This window comes from Pelecanus crispus, chromosome 11, assembly GCF_030463565.1.
Source record: "Pelecanus crispus isolate bPelCri1 chromosome 11, bPelCri1.pri, whole genome shotgun sequence".
Classification (NCBI taxonomy): domain Eukaryota; kingdom Metazoa; phylum Chordata; class Aves; order Pelecaniformes; family Pelecanidae; genus Pelecanus; species Pelecanus crispus.
The window spans coordinates 9,091,190-9,117,645 of record NC_134653.1 but is presented as its reverse complement, the minus strand read 5'-3'; the positions used below and the strand labels follow the sequence as shown (position 1 = coordinate 9,117,645).

General features: G+C 43.5%; 2 protein-coding genes across 5 annotated transcripts in view; one reads left to right on the top strand and one right to left on the bottom strand.

Annotated features, from left to right (window-relative positions):
- The window catches only part of IGSF6 (immunoglobulin superfamily member 6), a 313,504-nt gene that overhangs the window by 225,979 nt on the left and 61,069 nt on the right, over positions 1-26,456 (bottom strand). The window lies entirely within an intron of this gene.
- Positions 679-26,323, top strand: POLR3E (RNA polymerase III subunit E). 4 transcript variants are annotated; one of them, XM_009492061.2, is made up of 20 exons: positions 679-714; positions 1,832-1,882; positions 3,206-3,283; positions 4,807-4,922; positions 5,246-5,328; positions 6,047-6,154; positions 6,636-6,685; positions 6,984-7,103; positions 7,667-7,752; positions 8,784-8,828; positions 8,913-9,004; positions 9,780-9,900; positions 12,089-12,170; positions 14,566-14,625; positions 15,632-15,789; positions 16,080-16,144; positions 17,712-18,208; positions 22,977-23,054; positions 24,022-24,084; positions 26,223-26,323. In XM_009492061.2, exons 1-20 carry the CDS (start codon positions 679-681, stop codon positions 26,277-26,279), a joined length of 2,046 nt encoding a protein of 681 aa, XP_009490336.1. In that variant the 3' UTR covers positions 26,280-26,323. The 4 variants fall into 4 exon arrangements, with proteins under 4 accessions (XP_009490336.1, XP_009490327.1, XP_009490344.1 ...); XM_009492052.2 differs by having other exon boundaries at positions 23,959-24,084; XM_009492069.2 differs by lacking the exon at positions 1,832-1,882 and having other exon boundaries at positions 3,263-3,283; positions 23,959-24,084.

The following is a 26,456-nucleotide window of genomic DNA, read 5'->3' as shown; positions in this document are numbered from 1 at the left end:
GCAGCAGGTCCATCTTGGAGCTGGCTGGCATTGGCTTTATTGGACACAGGGGAAGCTTCTAGCAGTTTCTCACAGAACCCACCCCGTAGCCCCCCCGCACCCAAAACCTTGCCATGCAAACCCAATACATCTGCTTTCAAGGAATTTTTCTGAGGAGAGAAGCTAGTGAACCGTATGGCACTGTCATTAGTGGGCAGTGACCACTGCAGTGGCAGTTTCAGAGCGAATGCCTGCTGACTGACTAGCTGGTGCACTGTAGATGTGCTGGCTGGAAAACCAGCTGCTACCTGTGTGCTACAGTTATGCAGTATATAAAAGATGTACTTTATGCAAGTACAAAAGGCCTGTCTTTCCCTCTGTAGAGCACCAATTTAGTGCTCTCTTTCTTGCATAACTGCTGGCTTTCAGAAAAGTTACTTACCTATTTTTGAGACATTTGCTTGTCTCTTAAATTGGCTGGGCGTCAGTCAAGATTTTGGAGTATTAGGGACCTGATCATGCAAACACATACATTCCTTCAAAAAACAGACTAAACACTGAAAGAAACCAAGTTAACTTGAACAAATACGCCAGGCTACACGTGGTACATGGCGCAGATGTAATGACTCATATGACATTTCTGTTTTCTTTCAGGTTGTGCCAAGGAATAAGCCAAGAAAAAGCTTTTTGTATCCTAGCATGGCAAATGAAGAAGATGATCCAATTATACAAGAGGTAAAAGTGCATGGTGGCAGCAGTGATTGTACATGAGGCTTTTTTTTTATTATTATAGTTCCCAGTGTTCTTACATTGCTGAAACTGTGTAATCAACATCAGTAGTTGTCTTATAACCGATGGCTTGCTCTGTGCAAGGAAATACATTGTGTGGGCCCAGTATATAGCTCGTGGTATCTGTTTTGCCAAAATAGTGGTGTCCATGTTGGCAGATTCAGCTCAGGTTTTTCACCCTTTGTAATCTTTCCATGTCAGAAGAGGAACACAGGTGGGGAACTTGCTTCTACCACTGTGTGTTTCCAGTGACTGTATTGCATGTCTCCGAGAGCTGTAAAAAATTGGAATGACTTGGATGAGTTAATATCTGTTAGATATGAAGTTAAAATGTTTCATGCCTTCTGCTAAAACAAGCAGTTGTGTTTCAATTCTGGACTTCTTTAAAGGACTGCTGTGTCCCAAAGAGTAGCCACAGTGTCCTGTTCGCTTTGTGTCTGAATTTAAACACCAGAAGTGCAAGGAAGGGCAAGCTCATAAGAAGGAGAAAAGCCATGAGAAAAGGAGTGGGAATGGTCAGAAGTATATCTAAAAGTATCTAAAATGGCAACTTCCGTACATGATATTCGTGAAACAGCTGTGGATTTTTGATGCTGGTGGCAAAATGCTAATATTGAATCAGATTTGGGATGTGGGAGTCTCTTGTCTAATTTCAAAAGATTTTATGACAAAATACTAGTAATTTCAGTCATACTGCCAAAGAGAGAACTTCCTCCTCTTTCTATGATTGTGATAACAGATTCACTTCAGCCCCTTGGAAAAAAATTTCCCTCTTTCATTTCAGATTTATTTGCCAAGTTTCCTTAGAGAGAAAAAACACAGCTAGAGCCACTGTCTGCTGCCTCATCATAGTGGGTTTTTTTTGTTTGTTTTTAAAAAGGCCAACTGCAGAATTTCATGTCAAAATCAGCAGAGAGGAGACCTTTGACAAGAGAGTCATGAGTTAGAATTTGTAACGAAAAGCTAAAATTGTCACTATTTGAGCTCTAGGGATTGTACTTTTATCTGAGGCTCCATCAGTTACAGCTGGCATCTGATGAAAGTTGTTTGTTTTGCTTTTTAGATTGATGTGTTCCTGGCCAGAAGTCTACTGGAGAAGCTGTATTTGTTTCAGGTATTTCAGTTAGCTTTTATGCAGTGATAGTTTGTTCAAAATAAATTCAAGGAGCAGTAACTTTCCTTACTGCTTCAGCTTGCCAAGATCTCGGATATAGACAGGCCTGCGTGGGTCTCAGTTGAAATACTTAGTACTAAATCATTGCCAAGAGAGGAGTGGTCATTTATGGTGCAGACTTGTCATTAAATCACTCACTTTAACCACCCTAACAGAGTGCTTTTAGTAGATGATGTCTTTTTATCGTGGTTTGGATAAATCTGCAGCCTCTTAGCCATCTTCTGTCATCACTGATTTCTGCCATCTTTACCAAACAAACATTTCTTTAGGACTGGCCCTATTTAAAACATCATCAGTATCCATAAACTAGTGCGAGTCATCAGAAGAGCCTCCTTAAGTTGTGAAGATAAAACTAACTAGTGATTGAAGGTGGAAATATGTTAGGAAGGTAGAGGTCCACTTTCCATTTGCCACTGAATTTCTCTTAATCATTTTATCCTTGTTCACTTTTCCCATCTGCAAAATGGGAAGTCTTTTGAGGCTGTTGGACGAAATGTTTATTATAAACCAGTGATGCCCACTGGCAAGCCCACTGCTTCGTGTACAGATCCTCTGCACGGTACGTGCCAGCAGAGCACAGCTGGAGGCAGCCAGACAGGCTGGACCAGGCCGTGCAGCCTTGCCTCTGGGATACCCACAGTTGCTCCATGTCAGGGGTGAGCATTGGTTAGTGATGGGGCCTGTGGGTGTTCTGGAGAAATGGCAGCTCTGAGCAGGATGCTGCCATGGCTGGAAGATTTCATGTGGATGCCACACTGTCCTCTCAGCATTCCCAAATGGTTCAGAAGAGAGACCCATGTGGCTAAACCTGGGTCTGGTGTCCTGAACTGCTACATGTGGCCCATGTCCTGTAAGCTAACGCTACTTGTGTAAACCCACAAATATTTTACTTTTATGTAATAACTCTCCAGAGAGGTGATGCTGAAGGATGGGTTTTTAATTGCTTCTAACAACTCCCTTTTTCTGCTGGACTAATGTGTGGTACCATTTTCCTGTGTCACCGTTTATTGTGGCATGCGAGGCAGGAAGGGGGTTGTGTATTGATGAAAGCAGAGGACTGGAGGGAAAGCAACAGGCTTTCTAGGTATACTCCCAAATCCCCTGATGACTCACAAATCAGTCAAGTAATTTATTTTCTTGATGTCTTGTATCCATCTGGCAAGTGGATCTACATGTGAGGGGACAGGGAAGATTGAGTTAATTTCTGTTAAGTTCTTTGATCTTTAAATGACGAGGGGTTTATGAAATGGATTTGTTTTCCAGTATCCTATTCGTCCAGCTTCCATGACGTACGATGATGTTACACATTTGTCAGCAAAGATAAAACCAAAGCAGCAAAAGGTGGGTCATCATTTGAGTCCAATCTGTAAAAGTTGTTTTATGTTGTACAGAATGTACTTAAGAAAAGCACGTTGTGTTATTAAGCTTTTGTAACTATGCAGCTACTTGCAAGACCAGATCTCTGTGCTTCGAGGTATGGGGGAGTCTTTCATTGTGTCTGTAAAGTAGAGTTTAGAATAAGAGTAGTTTACAGAGAGAGGAATTAAAGTCATGATGGAAAAGCCACTCTTTTAATATAAAATAGAGTCTCTCAGGGAGACATAGTTACCAATGCCAATTCTGTCTGTAGGTGCTTGTGCCAATACAGCTTGATTTAAAAGGTCTTTACAATATTCAGAAAACGGTTGAGCTCTGGAGGCACGCTCTGTCTTTCAGGGTCAGTGCGGGTCTTGATTTCTCTTTTGCCAGGCTGTGAACATCAGCAGTCCTTTTGAAATCAGTGGGGTTGTATAGATAGTGAAAGTGTAGCCAAGGTCAGAATGATTGCACTTGCTTGCAAATGTATCCCAAAACTGTGACTGTGATTTTTAAAATACTTTATGTAAAAAACGCAGAAATAGATGTCTGTGATATTAGGATTTTGTTCTGGGAAATGGTTAAGGAGAGTGCTCGTGTGAACTTTGGACTTAGGATGCATGTTGTGTTCAGGGAGTGTTCTATTAAAATTAGGAAACATTTGCATTGTTAAGCCCTGTGCAAGCTTGTAAATCTGCTGTCTCATCCAGGGACTTGTAACTAGTTCAGTTTACAAATAACGTAAAGGGGAAGAAAAAATGAGACAATAGCTGTGATACATGAATTTATAAGGGTTTTGGCACACCCTGAGGAAGAATATATACTATATTGTTATAGTATATAAAGAGAAATGCTATGCAGGAAAACGCTTATTTTTGAACATTTGTCTGAAGTTTAAAGTTTGAGGGGGGGAGTAGTTCTCCTTGTAGCTAAAAGCTTGCAGCTTGTTTCTGTATTTCAACTAATGTAGAATAACTATGAAGTCAGTGGTAAGCACTGTAGTCTCAAAACTTACCAGCATTGAGGCCTTTGCCTCTGAAGAGGACATAGTTACTTTATACTGTTTGGTACCCAAACTAGAAGGAAACATACCTGAAGTTTGAGAGAATCTGAATGGATCTTCAGTGATGGGGAGGCTTGAAGGATATTGCTTGTGCACTTGATCTGTACTGATAAGTGAACTAGACTGATAATGTAGTGGAAGGTACCCAGCAAAGTGAAGGTGTTTTTCAGGGCTGCCTAAAGAGCTGTTGTTTCTCTGCTCCCATTCATTTACATGGGAGTTTATGTACCTCTAGCCTATTGTTAAAATGTCCCCATCCTAAAAACCCCATATATAAGCTCAACTTTATGCATGAGATTTGCCCCATGGATTTGAATGATACTGCTTATGTATTTAAATTTGCTGTAAATCTATGGAAATGTTAGCAAGTGTGGGATTGAATTTCAATTGATATGTTTGGGGTTCTGCCCTGGTAATTAGCTGTCTTTCCTTTCGTATTATTTAGGTTGAACTTGAAATGGCCATTGATACTTTGAATCCTAACTACTGTCGCAGCAAAGGAGAACAGATTGCTCTCAATGTGGATGGCACATGTACAGATGAAACAAGTACCTATTCCTCGTAGGTGTCCTCTTTGCTTTTGTTTCCTTTTTGTGGTAAGCATAGGTATACGTATGTCCACCAGGGCTTAAGGGAGAGGTGAGAACAAGTGGCTGTACAGTCTTGGGGTGTGTTTTGGACACTGTTATATAGCAAGAGTTCTTGGAAGTAACCTATGTTTTTTGGTGTCCTTCATAAATTCTGAATTGCAGACAGAAAGGTGATTGTATATATTAGCTGCAGTTGTTGATATTCCATTTTGAGAACTGGTGATTTCAGATGTTTAACATCTGTATACCACATTGCCTGAAGAATACAATCTCACAGTATTCATCTGTCTGCAGGAAGCTGATGGACAAGCAAACTTTCTGCTCTTCGCAAGCTGCGAGTAACGTTTCCCGCTATGCAGCTGCTGTTTATAAAAAAGGTAAGTTTCTTTTGCTTACCCCTCACATCAGTGAAACACGCTCGTTTCAGGGTTAAAATAAGACCTCTTTGTTCTTTTCTTTTCAGCCTAGGCTTTAATTGACTAATGAGTCTTTAAAGAAAGGAAAATTTTTCCTTATCAATGCCCCCAGAGTCCTTGAGAAGGTCTAGCAAAATTGTAAATATTATGTCAGAACACTGTGGGTTTTTGGACGCCTCCAGGATTTTAACAGTGTGTGATGGCCTGAAATAATTTGTAGCATAAATTTATCATTGTTGTTTATATTACTATCTCCATCTAGTTGTGTCTGTCTCATTTTCCTGTTCAACACTTTTTGCCCCTCTCTTGTCTCCTAGGGCCATCACAGACTTTTGATCTGAGGATCATTTGAGATGAAAGTATGTAGTTTGTCTTCAGTGATGACTATTTTACTATGAGTCTCCTGAACTATAGGTCAGGTCTGAGCCAGAATGTGGCTCTATGAGATCTGGTTTCAACACTGAAAGGAAAGTAACAGAAATAGGTCTTGGTCTTTTATACTACTTTCAAATCCTGAGCACTGGATGAATTTTTTGCTTCAATCCCTTTTTACGTTTTACTGTATTAAATATTTATGTTAAATTGAAGCTGTGCCTTTACAGAGATAGGGAGATAATGAAAAGTGCTGTTCCTGTGCAGTGGAAAAAAACAATTTTAACCAACGTTAATTCTCTTTCAGGTGAACTTCACCTCACTCCACTACATGGAATTCTTCAGCTGAGGCCAAGCTTCACCTACTTGGACAAGGCTGATGCAAAACACCGAGAAAGAGAAGCTGCTAATGAAGGTAAATGCTCTGAGTTGTGTTTTCTTTTGGGAGGTGAGACACGAGTTCTCTCTATAAATTTACTGATAAGAGTCATTATATTCTGAAGGTGTTCATTATAACAACATATTGATTAGAAGGCCATTTCTCAGATTGTTTCACCAATCTTATTTTCAGTGTACCTGCATAAATGCTTTTGTGGGCACAGTGGGGGGGACTGGTAGAGGGATGGGGGCGGTGGGTAGTGTCAAAGGGCAGCAGTAAGGAGTGCGTCACCACTGCCACTGAAAAGTTGCACTGCAAAGCTCATAGGAGCAGTATCTCCTGTCGTAGGAGCAGTGTGGTGCTCTTGTACATCACATAGTTTGGCAAGCTGGGATTGTACTCGTGGTTATGTAGTTCCTAGTACCACTTTCTTCCTGCATGGGCCCCCAAACTGTTACAGATTGGCTTTGGCTCTTTTACTGCAGTGGTGTGTTTATTCTGTTGTGGTTTTTGGCAGGTGGCGATTCATCCCAGGATGAAGCTGAAGATGATGTTAAGCAAATTACTGTATGTCCAAACTTCCTTTTTACGATAGTTCAGGCAACAGTTCACAAGAAAGCATGACAATTCACACCCAAATAAAAGGACAGGAAAGCTCAGCTAGTCCTGGTGACCCTGGGCTTGGGAGGGAGGAAGCAAGATGGACTTGCCCTTGTTGCACAAGCATGAAGATGGCACTGACAGCAAGGCATGATTCATTTGAGCTGGGGTCCCTAGCTTCTGTTACTTATGTACCAAATAAATAATGCAGGTGGCTGGTTTTGAGGATTTGGGGGCTGTATTTAATGATGCCCAAATCTCCTAGGTACGATTCTCCCGCCCAGAGACCGAACAAGCTCGTCAACGACGTGTTCAGTCCTATGAGTTCCTGCAGAAGAGACAAGCAGAAGAGCACTGGGTTCATCTACATTATTATGGCTTGAAGGTAGGTGTGTGCTGGCTGCTGAGGAGGCAGCCTGAACCTGAAGGCTTAGCCAAGCCTAGAACTGTTTTTAAATCTGCGCCCATGGGAATCAGGGAATCATCAAAAGTTAATGAAGAAAAGTAGGTCTGTAGTCTTGAACAGACCCTGCAGCGCTCTACCTCCTCCACTGGATAATGCTTTCTGCACGCTGGAAGAGGTTTAAAACTGAGAGTTGGACAAACATAAAGGGGGGTCTGAGTACAAGAATCACTCAGATCTTGGATTATGAACTGGACTTGGTGAAAGACTTGGGGATCCCCATCAGCTGAGTGTCAGAAATCCTGTTTGTCTGACCCACATGCATGTCTGGCAAGAGATTTCAAAGTCATAGCAACAGAAATGTTCCTGCATCACGTGAGCACCATTCAAGAAAGTAAAAGCAGAACATCAGTTAGTGAGGTGGAATGCTTGAATGGTGCAGTAATGACAGGGTGGTCACAGTTTGGAATGAGGAATCCAGCTCTCTGGCATTTTGTATGTTTTCAGTATGTGGTAGTGACTCTTGGTTTTTTTCGTATCTCCAGGACAGCCGTTCTGAACATGAGCGCCAGTATTTATTTAGTCAAGGTCATGGCCTTGCTGAAAACACGGAATTAATTAAATCTCCCAGGTAATGGTTTGATGGTTTCTTACAGAAATTGCAGTAATTTGTTTGGATTGTTTTCAGAGGAATAAGCAGGTATATTCTTTAAAAGTCTGATCTTTGATAATTCTATCCATGATAAAAATGGAATTGTTTAAAAAATACAGGAACAAACTAGCCTTCAACTTGCTCAGGTTGCTTTCTTTGTTTCCCTGTACTCTGAGATTAAAACTAGGTGTTTTCATTTGGGATTGTAGCCTCTTGTACGTTATCACAACCCTGCATTATTGGGACTGCGAATACTGTAAAGGAAAAGTAGAACAAAAGCTCCTTCTGGTTAAAATAATTTTGACTTATAACTTCTGTTGTTAGCATATCTTATAAAACTTTCTTTTGTGATTTGTGAGAGACACCTGAAACTACTTGAACTTGTTTGGTTTTGTTTCTTGGTGACTGCAGCTATACAGGAATCTTCCCATGATACAGACAATACTAATGCTTCGCTATGATCTGATACAGTCATGGCCCAAGTAGTAGGAAAGTGGCAGACTCTCTCTGTTTAATGGTGTGGGTGTGTTTTTCTTAACATTAATGTTTCAGTGGAACAGTGCTAGGTGTTTTGAGAAGCCTTTTGGATCTGATTCTTTCCTCACAGACACTGGTAATTACATGGGTGGAAAAGACTTTTAGCTTGTTGCTGGCCTGATTCTGTCTACAGGACTTCACATGACCCCTCTTACTGCTGTGTCAGAGCACCTGTGTTTAATGTATTTAGTCTTGCCATTCCTCTGTTTGGCCACCTCTTCTGTACAGAAGAGCTGGGATTCTGACTCCCATTTATTTCATACCTCCTCTTTGGGTAGATGAATGTCAATAGCTTTTACTAGTACTGAATTTACAGAGGAAAATGGGAGACGAAAGGGGAGAGCTCTCTTTTCAGGCTAATGTTTGGTTTGTAGATTCACACAAGTAGGATCGCTCTAAGCAAGAAATAACTGCACTTAAACCTGGGAAATCCCAAGGCAAGCATTTTAAGGATGTGTTTTCTTTTCTTCTAGTGAATATTTAATGATGCTGATGCCTCCAAGCGTAGAGGAAGAGAAGTAAGTGTTTGTACAGAATGTTCAAAGTCCATGTTGGCTGGATACTCTTTTTCATGGGCTGCAAATCTGCTTGTTTATCTGCAGTGACAAACCAATGGCTCCAAGCAATGTGCTTTCTATGGCCCAGCTGAGAACTTTACCCCTTGCTGATCAGATTAAGATCCTGATGAAGAATGGTTTGTAGCATTTTCACTTTACTTTGTGACTTCTAATTGCCTCAGATAAGGTACCTTTCCTAGCAGGACGAGTTCTGTCACCCCACCAGACAGAGTCTGTCTGGTGCTCTGGTTCTGTGAAGAAACCAAATTTGTAGCCTTTCCTTAAGAAGACCTGCTGTGCAGAGAAGAGCAGCAGCAGCAGATCTGTCTGCTGCTCTGTATATTTGCAGTCAAACTCTTAGAATAACTTGTAATCTGATAATAGCTTTCTGGATACATCTATTTCAGCAGGTATCTCCTAGAATGTGGGGTCTGAGTGTGAATCATGAGTTGAAGGTTAATGCAACAAGCTGCACTTTGGCATTGTCTGGGAAGTTTTCACTCATATGCACTTCATGAGCATCATCTAGGAATTTTATTTTGTCTCTTCAGAGTTACTATCTGATGAGACCAAATCCTGAGGACTTTGCCTCAGGAGCTTCCTGTCTTATCAGGTATCTCTGCTTCCAAATATTGCCAAAAGCATAGATTTTTAAAATTTTATTAATACATTAACTTGGGACCAGTGAAGCTAATCAACTTTGAGGCAACACTAGCAGATATTTTTAGAACAGGTGAGGACTACAGTACAAGGTGGGGGGGGCTTTAGTAGAACTTAGCGTTTGGGTTTTTTCTAAGATATAGGTTTGACCATGAACTTCAACATAAATCATAGTATCCTAGATTTATAAATCTGTGTCTGCATCATGTGCACTGAAGAAACCCTTAATCTGATGTGTATTTTACCTTTCAGTGAAGGTCATGCCATTTGCAAATCTGATGAGTTTGCTAGGCTCTGGAACTGACTCTACGGCAGTTCTCCGCTGTATACAGCAGGTGGCAATGCTGGTCCAGGGAAACTGGGTGGTGAAGAGGTATGGCTCGTCTTTGTTACCCGGACACGGTTTTCTGCATTAAGCACAGGATCAGAACAATGGATTTTATATACTTATCTTCCTTGTGTCCCAAAGTAGCCATGTTCTTCACTCACAGTACTGTGAAATCTTGATTTAATGTTTGGTGCTTTTTAATGCAGCCAGATATTCAGAATTCAAAGGGTTGATGTTAAAGGATAATACCTTAGTACCTACCCCAGCTAGAGCTGAGCAGTGATGTAATCTGTATTTGCATTTGAGTTATGTCTGGTTTTTGATGTTGTCTTCATTCATGCTCTTTTGTGAGAGGACTGTCCCAAATTCTTCCAGAGATTAGTGTCAAATAGAAACACAGAAAATGAAACCAATGTCAGCTATAGTATTTCTTGGCTATATTCAGTCAAAGAAAGATCTTTGTGCTGGCTGAACCTAGCTGTTCATCAGTGGATGCTGCCCTTGTCAGCTGAAAAGCTGCCCTCTGGAAGGCATTACCCGCTTAATAAATCAAGCGTGGGGTACTGAGTGTACCCCATGAAGTGGATTCTGTATCATCCTCCTGTTTATTAGGATAAAGCATCCCACTGGGAATTGAAGTCTGAAGTGCAGTATGATTTTTTTTTTTTTTTTTTTTTTTTTTTTTTTTTACCTGGGTGGAGCACTGCATGCAGAGAATTACAGTCTCTGGAGTAGCTCTCTGTGTTAAGATGAGTGGCACTAGCTACCAGTCCAAGTCTATGAGCAGGATGTGCTTTCGGCTGTTGTGATACAGGCCTGGATTAGCAATGTGAACCATTTTTACAGCAACCCTTACTGTCCGTCCAGCCATTCCATGCTGTCCCTCCAGCCTTCCAGAAGGAAGCTGGAAGCAAGTTAAAACATAGTATATTAGCATTCAGATTGTTTTTATGTTGTAGCTAACTCTTTGCTACTAGTCCAAGGCAGATGTGTGTATTTCTAGTAGACGTGGCATGTTTGGGATGGTTGGGCACACAGCTGCATGTGCACACATCAGAGCTTTAGATGGAGAGGGGACCCATTTCTTTGGTCTGGGTAGACTCAAGATCATGAGCCTGGGTTGCCTTGAGGCTTTAGAGACCATACTAACAAATGTCATTGTCGTGGTTTAACCCCAGCCAGCAACTAAGCACCACGCAGCCGCTCGCTCACTCCCCCTGCCCTGGTGGGATGGAGGAGAGAATCAGAGGAGTAAGAGTGAGAAAACTCCTGGGTTGAGATAAGAACAGTTTAATAATTGAAATAAAGTAAAATAGTAGTAATAATAATAGCAATATAATAATAATACTAATAATAATATACAAAGCAAGTGATGCACAATGCAATTGCTCACCACCCGCTGACTGATACCCAGACAGTTCCCGAGCAGCGATTGCTGCCCCCCAGCCAACTCCCCCCAGCTTATATACTGAGCATGATGCCATATGGTATGGAATAGCCGTTTGGGTCAGCTATTCTGGCTGTGCCCCCTCCCAGTTTCTTGTGCACCTGGCAGAGCATGGGAAGCTGAAAAGTCCTTGACTAGCATTAAGCAGTACTTAGCAACAACTGAAACATCAGCATGTTACCAACATTATTGTCATACTAAATTCAAAACATAGCACTACACCAGCTACTAGGAAGAAAATTAACTCTATCCCAGCTGAAACCAGGACAGTCATCCAGTTGATCTTGCAAGCAGGCAAGGACACAGGGTGGTGTTGGTCTCAGGGCTGTTTGGTTTGAGCGTGACGTTTTGTAGCATTGTTCTCTTAAGCCCTTGATTGCTGGGAGGGACATAAAAAACCCTTATGCCCATACGTCAGCATTTTCACTGAATGCTGCCTTCAAGGCTGTGTAGCAGGTTAGCCTAAGCGTTTCTTAGGATCATTCTGGTCATGTTTACACCGATCCAGGGAAGGATAGGCTTTGCAAGAACAAAGCAGAGCTTGTACCTGTGTTGCACGCATCTGCTAGCCACAAGGCTATGCTTTGCTGGTGTAAGCCTTTTTGCACTAGTGTAATTGCAGTGGTGTAATTACACCAATATTAATTCTTTTGATGAAAACCATGCTTTGGATAAAGGTATAATTTAACTGCAGAACAGGGAGGGCACATTTGTTATGTTAACCTTCACCAATGCCGTTTTTCTGAAGTACCTAGTAACTAATCCATCTTCCTTTTTAATTAACAGTGATGTCCTTTACCCAAAAGATACTTCTAGTCCACATAGTGGAGTCCCTGCAGAAGTGCTCTGTAGAGGGAGAGACTTTGTTGTAAGTATAAAAGTGTGTGTTGTTTTTAAAAGAAAATGCAGGTGAAGTTTGCCTGAGAGGCCATGGCATTGCAAACTCTGCTGCTCTACTGCAGTAAGGTGTTTCCTCTAAAGAAATTATTTGTACTTTAATCCTGAAGGTGTTGTTACAAGTCTGTCATGGGAGTGTTGGTGTAGATTGACATTGTGGCTGGCTGGCAGGTTCAGATCATCTGTCATTGACGGTATTCATCACTTTCTAATACATGCTGTAGAGCCACTATCACATAGCCCCCACAATGCAGGGCTTACAGAAGAGCCAGGACTGGATAATAAAGTGCTTGTTTCTCCAGATATATTTTTGTGGGTTCAGGACCGTGAGGTCTCAGGAGGGCAGTGTGGGTAAGCCTTGTGTTCCCTGAGCATACACTGTTGATCTTTGTAAAGGACTTTATTCCCCTGAGCTGCTAATCAGTGAAAGGACTTTGTTTCCAGGCACCTTTTGTAAGCAGTAGCTGCACATGGAAGTTGAAATGAATGCAGGTCTTGTAAACACACACGTAACCACAGCAAAAAGGAACAACCTCTGCATTGTGTTTATTTTCACTAGCCATGGAAAGAATTAGGTTCCTAAGTGGTTCCTAAGTTCCTATTCAGTTTATGGCTTCCCCCCCATCAGAGAGAAGCTGACGAGTGCATTGCTCTCATTTTTTTCAGTTAGACCTGATTGTTCCCCTTGTTTGCAAAGTTTGTTTATGAGATTTAGTTCTGAATAGGAGCATGCTGTGCAAGAGACTTTAAGGATATTACAGTACTAGTGTAAGATAAAACTGATGGTGATTGAAACTGACTTTTTATTGTGTCTTGATGTCTGCCCAAGACACTGCCATATGGAGACCTGGATTCAGGTGTGACCCAGTGACATAAGTCTTTAGGACACAGCAGATTAGGTGACATGTCATGTGTAAAGTTCTAGGGACCGGAAATTATTATGCTTAGTTAAGTAAACGGTAGTGTTTTAGCGATTAAGATGTGAAGATAAATTATTTTCATTTAAATTATGTCAAATATACCTTGTGTGAGAAATGGATCTGTGTTGATCTTAAAGGCAAGTACTTTGCTGATTAGCTCTGCAACAGGGAAAAAGTTAAGATGTTAGCAAGTAGAAAGCATCAATATTTCTGGCTTTCAGACAAAGTGAAATGTCTGGTCACAAGGCTCAGAAATAGTATGTAATTCGGCGTTGTATCTGTGGAGTAAATGTGTTCTAGCTTAAAAAGTGAACTTTATTTCCCTGTATAATATTTGGGTAAAGTAATTCATAAGGTTAAAAAATATTTATGACCAATATTGACTTTTAGTGTCCACCTGTTCCATGCTGTACTTTGGGGAGGAGGAAAAATAATTTGTGTCTTTCCTGAAAGCTTCTGGTTTTTCCCCAGATTCTCACATAATAAATTCAGAGGACATGAGTACAGTTGGCTCTAGTTGAGGGTAAAGTGCCTAATGAGACATGGCTGCCTCAGAGTTGTGTGCAAGGAGAGCTGATAGATTTACTTCCTTTGGACAGCAGCTTCTTGTGCTTTAAAACAGAAATGCCCTGTGCCATAAAGAGAGCTGGTGGGTTTGTGTGTTTGTGGGCAGAGAGAAGCTGAATTAGAAAGAAGGATGCATAGATGACGTTGTAGAGATTGTAGTCTATTTAAATGGAGACAGGAAGAAATCAAAGGTCATGTTCAGACAGTGTTCTGCCCAAGCCCTCATGTATCCTGTTCACCTGCTTTCAGCAACTGCCTCTCAGGATGTGAGACCGTAGGAGCTGCTCTGCAGAGCACCTAGCTTTTCCATTAACTGGGCGCAAGTATGTGAGTGACAGCCCATCTTGGCATAACTGTAAATGACTGTGATGTGCATTGAAGAAGGGAACAGGCACTTTCTAGGAGGCTCTGTGCTGCAGAAAGGCAATAGTCATCAGCCTCTACAGGCCCCTACACTAACAGAAGTGGATGAAGAGTTTCTTCAGGTTGATTATTAGGTACATGAGAAGCTGAGCCTCAGGTGTGACTTTTGGAGTCCCAGCATCACTGCAGTGGATCTTTTTTTTTTTTTTATTATTTTGGAAGCTAAGTGGAGTTTGAGTTCAAGAGATTCTTCATAGCTTTTGTAGTCACAGGTTCACCAAGGCAAACCGTGGACTCTTGAAGTTTTTGATACTGTGTTCATGGCCGTTTGAGGACAGAAGAGACCAGAAAGTGTTTTCCCACTACCTGGCTGAGAATCACCTGTTTCCACATTCTTGAAAGACATGGGTTTTCCATTTTTCTGGTAACATCATTGAACAGGGTCATTACTGCAGCTTCAGTAAAACAACTGCTAAATACAGTTACTATGTTTTTTCTCCTTTGTTCTCTTTGTAGATGTGGAAGTTCACACAGGACCGCTGGGTTGTGAGAAAGGAAGTGGCAACAGTTACAAAAGTGAGTTTTTTTCTTCCTAAATCAGAAGTTGGTGTTACGTGTTGGGCGTTGTCTGTAGGTCGGTAGTGGGTGCAGCTGCAAGCCTCTGCTCAGGTTCACAGCATCTGCATTACTGCTGACTTGCAGTGTTGCTCAGCAGGCATGCCTTCACTTTGGAACAGGTATAGATACATGCTCTTTTTAGCAGCTTTAGCAGTTTCAAGCAGCTCCCACAGTTACCACGACTCCACAGTGTATGACTGTTCTTGTAGCTGAGCCACTGGAATGCATCTTGTCGTCTCATCTGTTTCAGTGGAAAGCTGGACACAGTTTGAATTAAGCTGATTGATCGTGCACCAAAGCGGATGAGTGCTTGTGCAGTCCACACTAGCTACTCTGTTTTGGGTGTGTTACAAAGAGCAACTCTTCTGTTGGCATTTGCCAGTTGTCAATATTGAATAAAAGCTTTAAAGCAACTCAGACACCTGAATATTCTGTTAAACTGGCAAATGAATGAGAAACATTAAAGAGGACAAAACATCATTTCCTTAAAGTGCAGTAAAATGATAAAACACAAGTCAATTTATGCACGGACCATCTATTTTTGGAATGTAAGATCCATTGCTGCTTAAAAGCTGTGCATACGTAGGTGCAGCATGTCTGACCTGCAGCTCTAAATAAGATTAACATTGTAGAATATGCTTCTCTTCACAACAGAGTCTTTTCATCTCAATTTGGAAACTCCCTTTTCTTCACAAAACATGCCATGAGCTATTTGACTCTCAGATGATTAATCACTACTGCTCTCTGAAGTCCTGTGCTTTTAACACTGTGTGGAAGTGTTGGTGCTGCAGAGAAGGATGAGTGTGTCTGACTTAGCTGGGTTATGTGTTCATGGCGGTGCCCCATATATACCAAATCAGCCCAGCTCTTCCTGTCTCATGGAACAATGCCCATTGCTGCATGGCTACATATGTCCGATGTAAATTGACTTCCATATTATTTATGCTTTTTCTTTTTCTTTTAGCTTTGCCCAGAAGATGTGAAAGACTTCCTAGAGCACATGTCTGTGGCAAGAATAAACAAAGGTTGGGAGTTCATGCTCCCTTATGATGAAGACTTTGTTAAGAAGCATCCAGATATAGTTCAGAGGCAACATATGCTGTGGATGGGCATTCAGGCCAAGTAAATGACTTGTTTTATTTTGGGGAATAAGCTAAAACCAGGGAATTATTATTACAGAACCAGTTTCTGTAGACATTGATAGATAATTTGACCTGTATTGCCTTGAAGGCTTCCCCCTCACAGTTACCAGGCAGTGGTGTGGTGGAGGGTGTCACTGCATCATTCAGGTCATTCCTGTTCCTTGGCTCCCTGGAGAAACTGAGCATTCTAGCTAATGGCTAAAGCTGGCATGGCTGCATGCAGGCATAACAACTGAAACTGTCCTGGTATATTTTATCTTTGTCTTTCAGATTAGAAAAGGTCTATAATCTCTTAAAGGAACACTTGACACCAAAGAAACAAGAGGCACAATCAGGTAAATGGAATTGTGCTTGGATCATCTTGAAGCATGCGCATCCCTCTATATTCCTGGGTGATGTTTTGGAGTTCCTCTCTGATTTTGAACGTGGTGGGGGACTGGACTTGTTTTGTTTGATATTTTTCCTTGTGATTTTCTCTGGATTATTTGAGACAGATCTTGGTCTTTAGTAGCATCACTGATGTTGGGGTGACACAAGTTTAGCGTAGCATCCTTGTAGCAGAGCAGGGATGATTCCTTGGCACTGGGAACTCAGTATTTGATAGTGTAAAATCAGCTGGTTCTGTTACCCGCTTTTTCATTTAAGGCAGCTTGTATGGTATAAGGGTGTAAGCAGCTTCTGAAGAGAGGACAGGGCCAGTGCACAAGTGATTCTCACCTCTCAGTTTGCAAGCTGATGTGCGTGAGGTGATTTTTTTTTTTTTCATTTCCTCAGATTTGCACTGGGCTCTCTGTGGTGTGGTTGAGGCTAAGCAGTGAATGAAGAATGTGTTTGGTAGGGGGCTGTAGGGAGGTGTGAAGCTGTCTCTTTTTGACATCCTTCTCCACCATGGATGCCAGTGAGAATATTAAAGTAGCTGCTCCGTAATCCTAAAAGATTGTGAAAACTTGAAATTCCAGAGAGTTTTAACTAGGCATTTGGCTCATTGCCAGACACTGAAGCCAATGAAGAGTATAAGCAGAACTGACAAACGAGCATAAGAATCCATTTCAATACACTGTGTCTGATCTGCTTGGAAGGATTAGGTGTTGGGTTATTTGGAGATGATTAGCAAGCCTAACAGCAGAGAAGATAACAGCATGTGTGCTGTGCCTGCTTTTGCCTTAAACACAGCACTCCTTCTTTTGGCATTGAGACTGGATTCCTCTGCTGCCAACACGCCCCTTCCTTTCACCTTTGGATAGCTGGGTGTGGAGAGGACACAGGAAGAGGCGCAGGATTGCATGGGAAAGGACTCTCTTCTGTCCCTTTCTCCCCATCACTGGGTAATAATACTAAGAGGAGGGTCTCAGACTCTCATACTGTGCACCTCATGCTAAAAGGGTGTTCAGGTTCACTGTTAACCCCTTCAGTCTCCTCGCTGTACCTATAGGACGTCCTTGTGCTGTCTCTGTCAGGTGGTTGCTGCAGCAGGCCACACCAGCCACTAAAAAAAAAAGTTGTTGGGCAAAGAAGCATTTGGGTCACAAGTAGAGACATGTAAGCAGGCTGTGTCCTGGTTTCCTGATTTGCGGAAAAGGCCCTAGTGATTGAACACAAGTGCATTTTGTCTTTGCCTCAGGTTCCTTGACTGGAACACCCTTCCCCAAGCATCTAGCTTACAACTGTCAACATGTTTATCTTAAAATAACAAAAACAACAAACACTACCCCCCCAAAAAAAAAACCCCAAAAACCCCCAAAACTGAAGTAAAATCTAATCAATGAACTGGGTTTATGCCTTAGATTTCACAAGCAGATGATATTTCCTGGTTTTATTTCACTATGAGCCCTTCAAGAAGCATTCTGCAAGACGGGAGCCCTGGTTATGGTGAAATTTATAGTATCTTTTGTTTCTTGCTAGCTCATCCATTGCTGCTTTCTGGGGAGCAGAGGGTCAACATGGCTAAAGCAAAAGTCAAGCAGAACTATGGGCAGCTGGAGAAGGAGTTCCAGAAGCAAAAGGCAGAGATGAAATCAAATGACACCTCAGCCAAGATGGATGTTTCCAATATCCGCATTAAAGAGGAGCCTTTGAGTGATGAGGAGCCAATGGATACCTCGGCTTATGAGGGCTTGAACAACGGCATTGTCAATGGCCTCCATGCTGAGGAGGACTCCACGGACTCTTTAAACGGCCACCTGCCTGGAGGCTGCATTGACCGGGTAGCCCAAGAACTGAAGGCATTTGTGTCCTCAACATTTAAGAAACAATTTGTACTCACCCTGAGTGAGCTTAAGCGGTTATTTAACCTTCACTTAGCCAGTCTGCCTCCAGGACATACGTTGTTCAGTGGCATTTCGGACAAAATGTTACAGGACATGGTGTTGGACACTGGCTGCAAACAGATTTTGGTGCCTGTAAGTATGTTTTTCCCTTGGTGTACTTTGGGAAGGAGGGGTGGCGGGGGGGGAGCGGGGCACAGTTAAATATCTGAGCTGCAAAATGTTTGTGTCCTGTGCTGGTGGACCGGAAGAACAGATGTGCTCCAAGTAACTGTCCAATATTGGGTATGTTGGAGCTGCTGGAGGTTTGTCTGGCATCCTGCTTCTGGCAGGGCCTGCGCTCTGCTTTCTTTCTCAGTGGTATGCTGCATAGCTTAGTTGTCTTTGGGGCTCTGTTCCACGTCCCAAGCTGTTGGGCTGCAGTGACTCACTGTCCCAACTTGCTCCTGTTAACATGATCAGCTCTCCTGGAGTTGCACAAGTTCCGTCTCTCAGGGACAGGGATGAAGCTGGGGGAGGAAAGGTGGCATTGACTGCCTGGGAGCGGCAAGGCACACCCAGCGGAGCCCTCTGGGAAGCAACAAACCATATCTGCGGCAGGTTTCTTTGGTCAGTCCTTTTCCTCCTAGACTGTGCAGAGGTGTCTTTGTTTCTTTGTCTGTATGGAAATGACATGTATGATTGCGTGAGACAGAGCCAGGTTTGTGTGACGGTAGATTGCTTAGGAAAGGAAAAGGAATTTGGCATCATGGGAAAGAACCTAAAAGGAAATTAATTTTACAAGACATCTGGCAGTGCTGATTGGGTTGCAACCAGAAAGAGCTTGGGAGTCAGCTGCCCTTGGGGAGAGAGGAAAGGAGATGTGTGAACTGCTCGAAAGAGCAGGCAAGGCGGAAAGAGGAGGAAGCAGGCAGGCTGATCAGAGAGAGCCTGGAGCATGGGAGCTGAAACCCAGCTAAGAAACAAGGGTTGCTGCAGGGGGGCAGAAATAACGTGTTCAGTCGTGTGCAAAGTATGTGTTGTTGCACCTGAGAATCAAGTAACAGACTGGAAATGCCACTAGGGAGACCACCAATTTCAGTACTTTCTGCTTTCTTTCGACAGCTTCCAAGTCCTGGGGTAATGTTTGCCTGGAACTGCCTCTTAGTGCTGGCTAGGCTCTCCTTTGTACGCAGTGTAATGTATGCATTTGCCATGCTGATGGGAAATAGCTGAGGTCATTGCTGCCCTATTACCTGGGACTGGGACTTATTTGCTTTGGAAATTTGGGGATTTTGGAAATGATTCCATCCACTCTTTGCTTAAAGGCTGTGAGGAGTGAAAGTGGGATAAATTCTTTTTTCAAAAAACAACCAAAATAAAATCCTTCTGAAGAGATGTGGTTGGGAACTTCCTTCTGTCTGGAAAACCCTGTCACAGGAGACCTGCAGAGGTGTAGAAATGGTCACTGGAACATCTCTTGCTAGAGGTCTGCTCTAAGTTTTAGTTCTGCTGACCCAGAATTTACTGCAAAACTTGAGATCTTATACAGGAGCCTGTATAAGCCTGTACTGTTATCAGCAGTGTAAATTGTTACCCCCAAGCCTCCCCCGATGCTCTGTACAGATGGCAAAGGTGCCAGAGCTGGTTTTGCTCTTTGCATGGGCTCGTACGCTTTGGTATTTCTTGATTGTTCCCTGGACAATTTTGTCAGAAACCAACAAGGGCGCCTGAGCTCAGGGAAAGCCTGGAGGGTTGTTTAGCATGGGATTTCATAGTTGCTCGTTAGTTTTCTGTAATTGAAAGTACCTTGGTGATAAAAATCAATGATCTGAGGTAATTAGAATGATGTTCTGTGGGGGGTGAAGACACTCTTGGCTTGCATGCTCCCCTATTATAGAAAACATGTTGCTGAAAATGGTAATTGAAACCTTACCAGGGGAATGCAGGATTTATTATAAAGCTGACCGACTGCACCCAGGGTATGAGATAAATAGTATTTGTGGGGAGCCAGCAGAGATGCCACTCCAGCTGCAAATGAGGCCGTGGGGACCGCAGCAGGGTGCTGTGTTTGCCTGTGCTTTGTAGCCTCCTCAGATGGGAGGGGAAAAGCACACGCAAAGAAATAGCGAATCCTGGGCAGATGCACCCAAGTGCAGCGGGCTGCTGCTGCTGTCGGAGAGAGGGCGAGTAGAGGCAGACGCTGGCGCCGTGCGTGTGGCCGGAGCTTGTGCGGGCTGAGCCTGCGTCCAGCCCCACGGGAAATGGTTGCGCAGGAATCCGGCTCCTGAGTATCTGCACCCATTTCCTGCAGGTTGGTGGGGGTGCATGGGGGTGGCTGGCTCCTGCCGGCCCCCTTCCCGTGGTCTGTGGAGTGTCGAGGTTCTGCCCAAATCTTGAGGATATTTTTGAGGCATCAGGAAATGATGTAGCTGTTGCCGGCATCCTGCCTGGCTAGGGTAAACAGGAGAGGAATGCAGCCCCGTGTTTACAGTGAGCCTTTTGGTCTAGTGCCAATGCCAGGCTCCTGGAGAGGTAAGCTCAACAGTTTACCGCTAGGATTATTCCAGCTGGTAATTTCTTTTCTGGCAGACTCAGCCCCTTTCGGTCTGGTTTAGCTATAATGCGAGGCTGCCTGGCAGTGGCTATTTTTAGGGCATGCTCAGTGCTTGAGTGAGACACGTCCCAAAGCCCAGGGCTCCTCCCTGAGAGCTTCCGTTTTAACGTGGCAGCCCTGGGGACGCGGGGCAGCAGTTCATCTCCTACAGGCCCTGCACTAGTTCTGGGGGCTTAGGGCAGGAAGGGGCGCAGGGCAAATACTTTAAAGAAGGATTTTAAGGCAGTGGAGAGCTGTTTCAAGGTGAGGCTGGAGAGATTAAGATAACGAACATAAAATGGCAAAGGGACAGTGGATGGCAGGACAGTAAAGCTGTTTGGACAGAGCAGCGTGTCTCTGAAGAGTCGCTTGTTGGCATTTCCCACTCCTGTGGACAGGCTGTATGACAGCAGCGAGTGAGCAGGGTGCTGTTGGCAGCACTGTTTGCAACAGTTTGCAGAGTAAGGCTGGACGAGAGGAGGAGATTCTGTGGGTTTTTCTTCCCAAATAAGTATTGTATTGGCTTGGAAGCCGTTTCCTCACAGAATGGTCAGATAAACACATCTGCATTTCAGACGTGTGGCTGCGGCGAGAGGAGTTTGTACTCCAAGTCTGTTGAGTGACTTTCTCAGAGCGAGGCAGCTTGTGGCTGGGTGTTCCCGGTGCCCTGCGTTTTGCCTTTCCTGCTGCAGCTTTTTCTGGAGGGAAGCTGAAGTATTTGATTTTATCTGTGCTGAAAGCATACAAGAGATATCATTCCTCAAAAGTGAGCGTCCTTATGAGAGGAGAACTATGTCAAGTGTTGCAAACCTAATGAACCTGAATCCTGGCCCTAAACCAAGTGTAAAACCTTGTTATATTCCAGCCATTTGGACCAACCTCACGTAGCTAAAGCTGCTAATCCCACCAGGCAGCTCCCGCTGGTCAAAACTCTTCCCCTTTGCATTAAGATCAGAGGCAAAGCGTGAAAGGGAGGTCTGATCTTTCACTCTGCGGTGCACAAGTCTTCTGGCGTGGTGTGAGGGAAGCTGGGAAGAAAGGTTTTGTTTGTACCAACAGCCAGGATTGAGGGATACTGGAACAACGAGGACTAGCTTGTTAGCTTTTCATAGATGATTGATTTAGGTTGTCTGGGCGGTTAGCAAGGAATAAATTGTTAGTGACAGACAGGAAGAGACATGTCAGGAGTGAAGGCATATTGCAGCACTGCTCATTAGTTACTGCTCCAAGGGGAGATGTTAAGGCAAATGGATGGTATTTTATTTTTTTAGGAGTTTGGGGCATGGAGGGAAGGCAATTGTGTTCCTTCCTGTGTGCAGGGGTGTGAGGCCTCTGCCTCAGAAAAAATCAAATGTATTTCTCTACCTTGGCACATGGGGCGGGGGGGACGGACACACCAAACAAACCCACTTCATTTTTGGAGCCTGAAATGAGCAAGTGTCTGGTTCACTGTCCATCAGCGTTCAGTCTTCTGGAGTCCTGTAGTCTTCCCCAAAACAGAGGTGCCAAATACAGCAGAAGCCCAGTGCATGTCAGTAATGCTGACTTGCAGTTAGTGAAGCAGATAAATGCAGGATAGAGTCTGAATCGCTAAAACCTGCCACTGTAAATACAAAAATCTCCAGAAGGACCCTGCAATGCACTTGGTGCTCAGTTGAATACTGCTTTGGATGGTCTGGAAGCAAATGCTGCAGACAGGAAAAATCTAGACATCTTGCCATGAAATGCCAGCTAAGGTCCAAGCCCTGGGATTGTTCTGGTACGTTGACCCTCCACTGGTGGGAAACTGTTCCCCTGCAAAACTCACGGGATTCCGGGATGCCCAGCAGTTCCCTTTTAAAGCTCTGAAATGGTGGGTGGTGTGCCAGACGGGGCCCGTGGCACTGGCGTGGGTTACCCCACCGTGACCAGAAGCATCAGTCACACATAGCTTGGGCATATCAAGGCACACATGGGTGCCACGGTGCTCATCTCATTCCCTAGGCCATAGTTAGCCCCTCATTAATTTGGGGTCTGTGTGCTGCAGGATCACCCAGCAGGACAGGTTTGATACAGATCGTGTTTCTGCTGAAGTCATCGGGGCCTGCGAGAAGGTGTCTGCCCCATGGCTGCAGGACGGGCCGTGCCTGAGCAGGCGCAGGGGCTGCCAGAGCAAAGTTACCCCTTCGAGTGCAGAATGGGAGAGGAGCTGATGTTGTTTCAGCAGTTCTCATTACATGGCAACGACGTTTTTCATTCAGTAATAGGTGTCCAGGGATACTGTATCATAGAATCATTAAGCAGAACTCATTAAATAGATGGTTATTTTTAACAGACTCTTGTTCTCAGTTTCCTCCACAGACTGCTGCTTCACCAGATGAACTAAAGGTCTACGCACTTTGGGAAGCTGGTGACACTTACGATCAGGTAAAGATAAAAATAAGTGAAATTCCCAGATACATGTTTGTTGAGCATTTGGCGTCGTTGAATTTGTGTTTCTGAAACTGCTACAGCAAGTAGTTTTCCTCTTCCCTATTGAAGTGTCCAGTTTTCAGTACCAACCTATTTCCAGCTGAGAGGAAGCTCTTAGCTTGCAGGGTGGTCGTTGCTGTGTCAAGACAAGGCAGCGTGGACAGAAACAACATAGTATGTTGGTAATACATGTCAGTAACTAGCTCAGTGGAATACAAATAATTTTGAACCTGTGAGGACGAAGGGTTCTCCGATGCAGGCCTCACACCAGGATCCAGTCCATTTTTTTTTCTTTTGACGGTAATGTAACATTAACCAGAGATGAAATGGTGCTGTTCCCTGATATATCTGTTTATACTTAGAATAGGAAATGATTACAGTGTATGTGAGCATCTCCTGAGTTTTAATTGCTATCAGAGTAAATGAAGTGAGAGGGAAAGTGCCTAATAAAATGTGGATGGACAATGAAACTTCTGTGTCCATGATCTAAATAAATTTTTATAGGAAAGACTCAAGCAGTATCCAACCTCCTTGCTGGAGTGGACCACATGAATTCCTGTGGAAGTACTTGAGAGGAATATGTTGCAGCCCTGTCTTCAGCATGTTCCTCCTTTGGAGGTGCCCCAGGTCACGTGCAGGTCTAGCCATGGGGTGTGGAGAGATCCCTGTAGGGCCCGCGGAGGCTGGGCACTGCTAGGGAGCGGATGCATGTGGGACGGTTTCAGGATTACGAAGCAAGAATCCTCTCATGTAATTCAGTGAATATTTTGTATGGACTAAGGCACATGCAGTTTTGATAGATAGAAAGATAGGAATAATTGTTCTTCTCTTTGTATTTATGATACATTTTCTTTTAAAGCATCGCCAAGTCTTGCTTGAGATCTTTTCGAAAAATTATCGAGTGCGCAGGAATGTCATCCAGAATCAGTTGAGTCAAGAATGTGGAGAAGATCTAAACAAGCAGGAGGTGGATAGAGTGTTAAAGGTAAGTTTCTGTTCCATTGTGTGTTTGATCCAATTAATACATGAATTTTTAATGCTCAGTTTGAGCAAAGGATCATATTTTACCTTGAATAGACAAATGATAGGGATGCTAGAACAATTGTTGTTGGCATGTGGACTAAGCCTGTTTTTCAGCTTGTTTTCTTAAAAATACACTTGTCTCATTCTGCCTTCTTCCCCTCCAAGGAGCAGTGATTTTGACTCGCATGTTATTTTGTATTATTGCAACAACTCTTTATTTCTCGTCTTGGACCAGCAGAGAACAGCATGTAGTAAAAGTGATACTTCAGAGTTATTTTTAAATAATGTGGAGTTAAACATTAAGGAGGTGGGAGGGTTCTGCACAGTGTGCTGAGTTTACCGGCTGGCTGCTGTTGGTTAATGTGAAGAGCACAAGCGCCACATATTCAGAAGGAAACACATTTCATTCTACAGTGGGACGTGCCACAGTGTACGGAGCAAAACCCTAGCCAAAACAAGCAGGCAGAGTAGTAGTTAACACATTTAATTGCTAATGTTTATTTGAATCCTTTCATCTCTGTCTTTGAAGGTGCACCATTTACTTGCTAAAGAAGTTTAAGGTATAAAGTAGGGACCACAGAGGCCATGATTGACAAGCTATAAAAGCGATGCAGGATGGCTGAGTAGAAAGTTGCCAACTAACGTAATACTTTAATCATTGTTGCTGGGCCTTTGCTCACTGTCACCCACTTCAATAAGACAAGTGCTTAAGTACTTTATTGCATTGGGATCTGCAAACGGAATAATAGCATATTTGAAAATATGTTGTGATAATAAGCAAACTGGTCTTGCTTGAAAGAACCCGGTCTTAGCATTAAAATAAGCTCAGACATTTCTGCCTGCTAGACAGTATTTCATGTGGCTTGCCTGTGCTGGGAGGTTTGTCAAGCAACTAGATGAGCTCAAATATCAGCTCTCCTGGAACATCTAGACAATGTACTGGCATTAGTTTTTCATGATGCTGTTGCTATTTAACAGATAACCTATTTCTAGAAAAAGTAACTTCCCCTAAAAAACTGGGTACTGTTTTTATGTAAGTCACTAAGTCATCGTGCGACCAGCCTTGTATTGTGTCAGGCTTCTTTGCCTTGAATACATTTGTCACAGAAGTATGTGAAATTATCTTTGTTTCTGCAATAAAATTTAGAAGTATGATTTAATGAAGTAGGAAGATTCTCTGGCTTCTTTAAGCCACAAGAGATTGCATTCCTCTTCGAATGAAATTGGATTTGTTGACTCCTATCTCCCCATCTGCGTGTGCTCCTTTTTTATACACAGAGGAACAGACCTGACAGGGTTTGTGTTTTTGCATCTGCAGATCAAGTCTGCAAACCCTCTTTCTAGCTTCCACACTTAATTTCTTACTTGGTTTTGTGATGTGTGAGTCCCAAGACTTCAGAAAAAAAAAAAACCAAACTTTTTTCCCTTTAAGCTCCACAGCATCAGTTCTGTAGCAGTCCTTAAGCCTGTGTTGAATTACCTAAATGGGAGGGTGGGAGCAAAAGAAAGAGAAGCCATTAGCTTAGAACTCGAGAGGCTTGGTGCTTGTCTAATAAGAAAATGAGCCCCAAGAAAACCCACTTACTGAACTCCTTTGTTGCGGTGCTTACCTGCTGTAAGCTTAGCAGATGTGTGGTCAGAGCACGGTACTGAGGCTTGACGGTTTGTTATCATGGAACGTTGTTTCTTAAAAGGCTTCAGATCTGGCAACTGCTTTCATGCTCCAGCCCATTCCCGCTGCTCCCTCAGTCTCTCCACCTGAGCTTCAGCCCACGTTTATCCCTCAGTTCCCCTTGTCCTCGCCCCTCCCCGCAGCCTTTCCCAAGCTGGCTTCTGCATGATCCCCATCTTCCCCCCCAAAAAGCCCCGTTTCTTGCTGCCGTCGCATTGTTTGTCCTCCTTGCGGCCTCTCGACCTTCCCCCTCTTGCGTTTGTCATCTTCATTTAAGCTGTATGGTCTTCAGGGTAGAGATAACCCGCTGCTCTGGACGCCTGCTCGCTCTTCTGTGCTGGAGAGGAGACTTATGTTACTGATCACAGTTATTGTCCCAAAGCCAGACAATGGTTCCGAGAGCTTACGGACTTTCCCGTTCTCCCCAGGACTGCTGTGTGAGCTACGGCGGAATGTGGTATCTTAAGGGGACGGTGCAGTCTTGACAGCGGTGGTGGCGGTTTCAAGTGATCTCCAGGACGAAAGAGGAAACCTGCAGCGGGCGGCACAGACAGAGTAATGCCGCAGCCTCGGGAGTGTGGGGCAGGATCTGCTTTGGGGCACGTGGGCATTGCAGACAGACAGTCGTTGACATCCCAACACTCACACGTGCTTGCATGGCC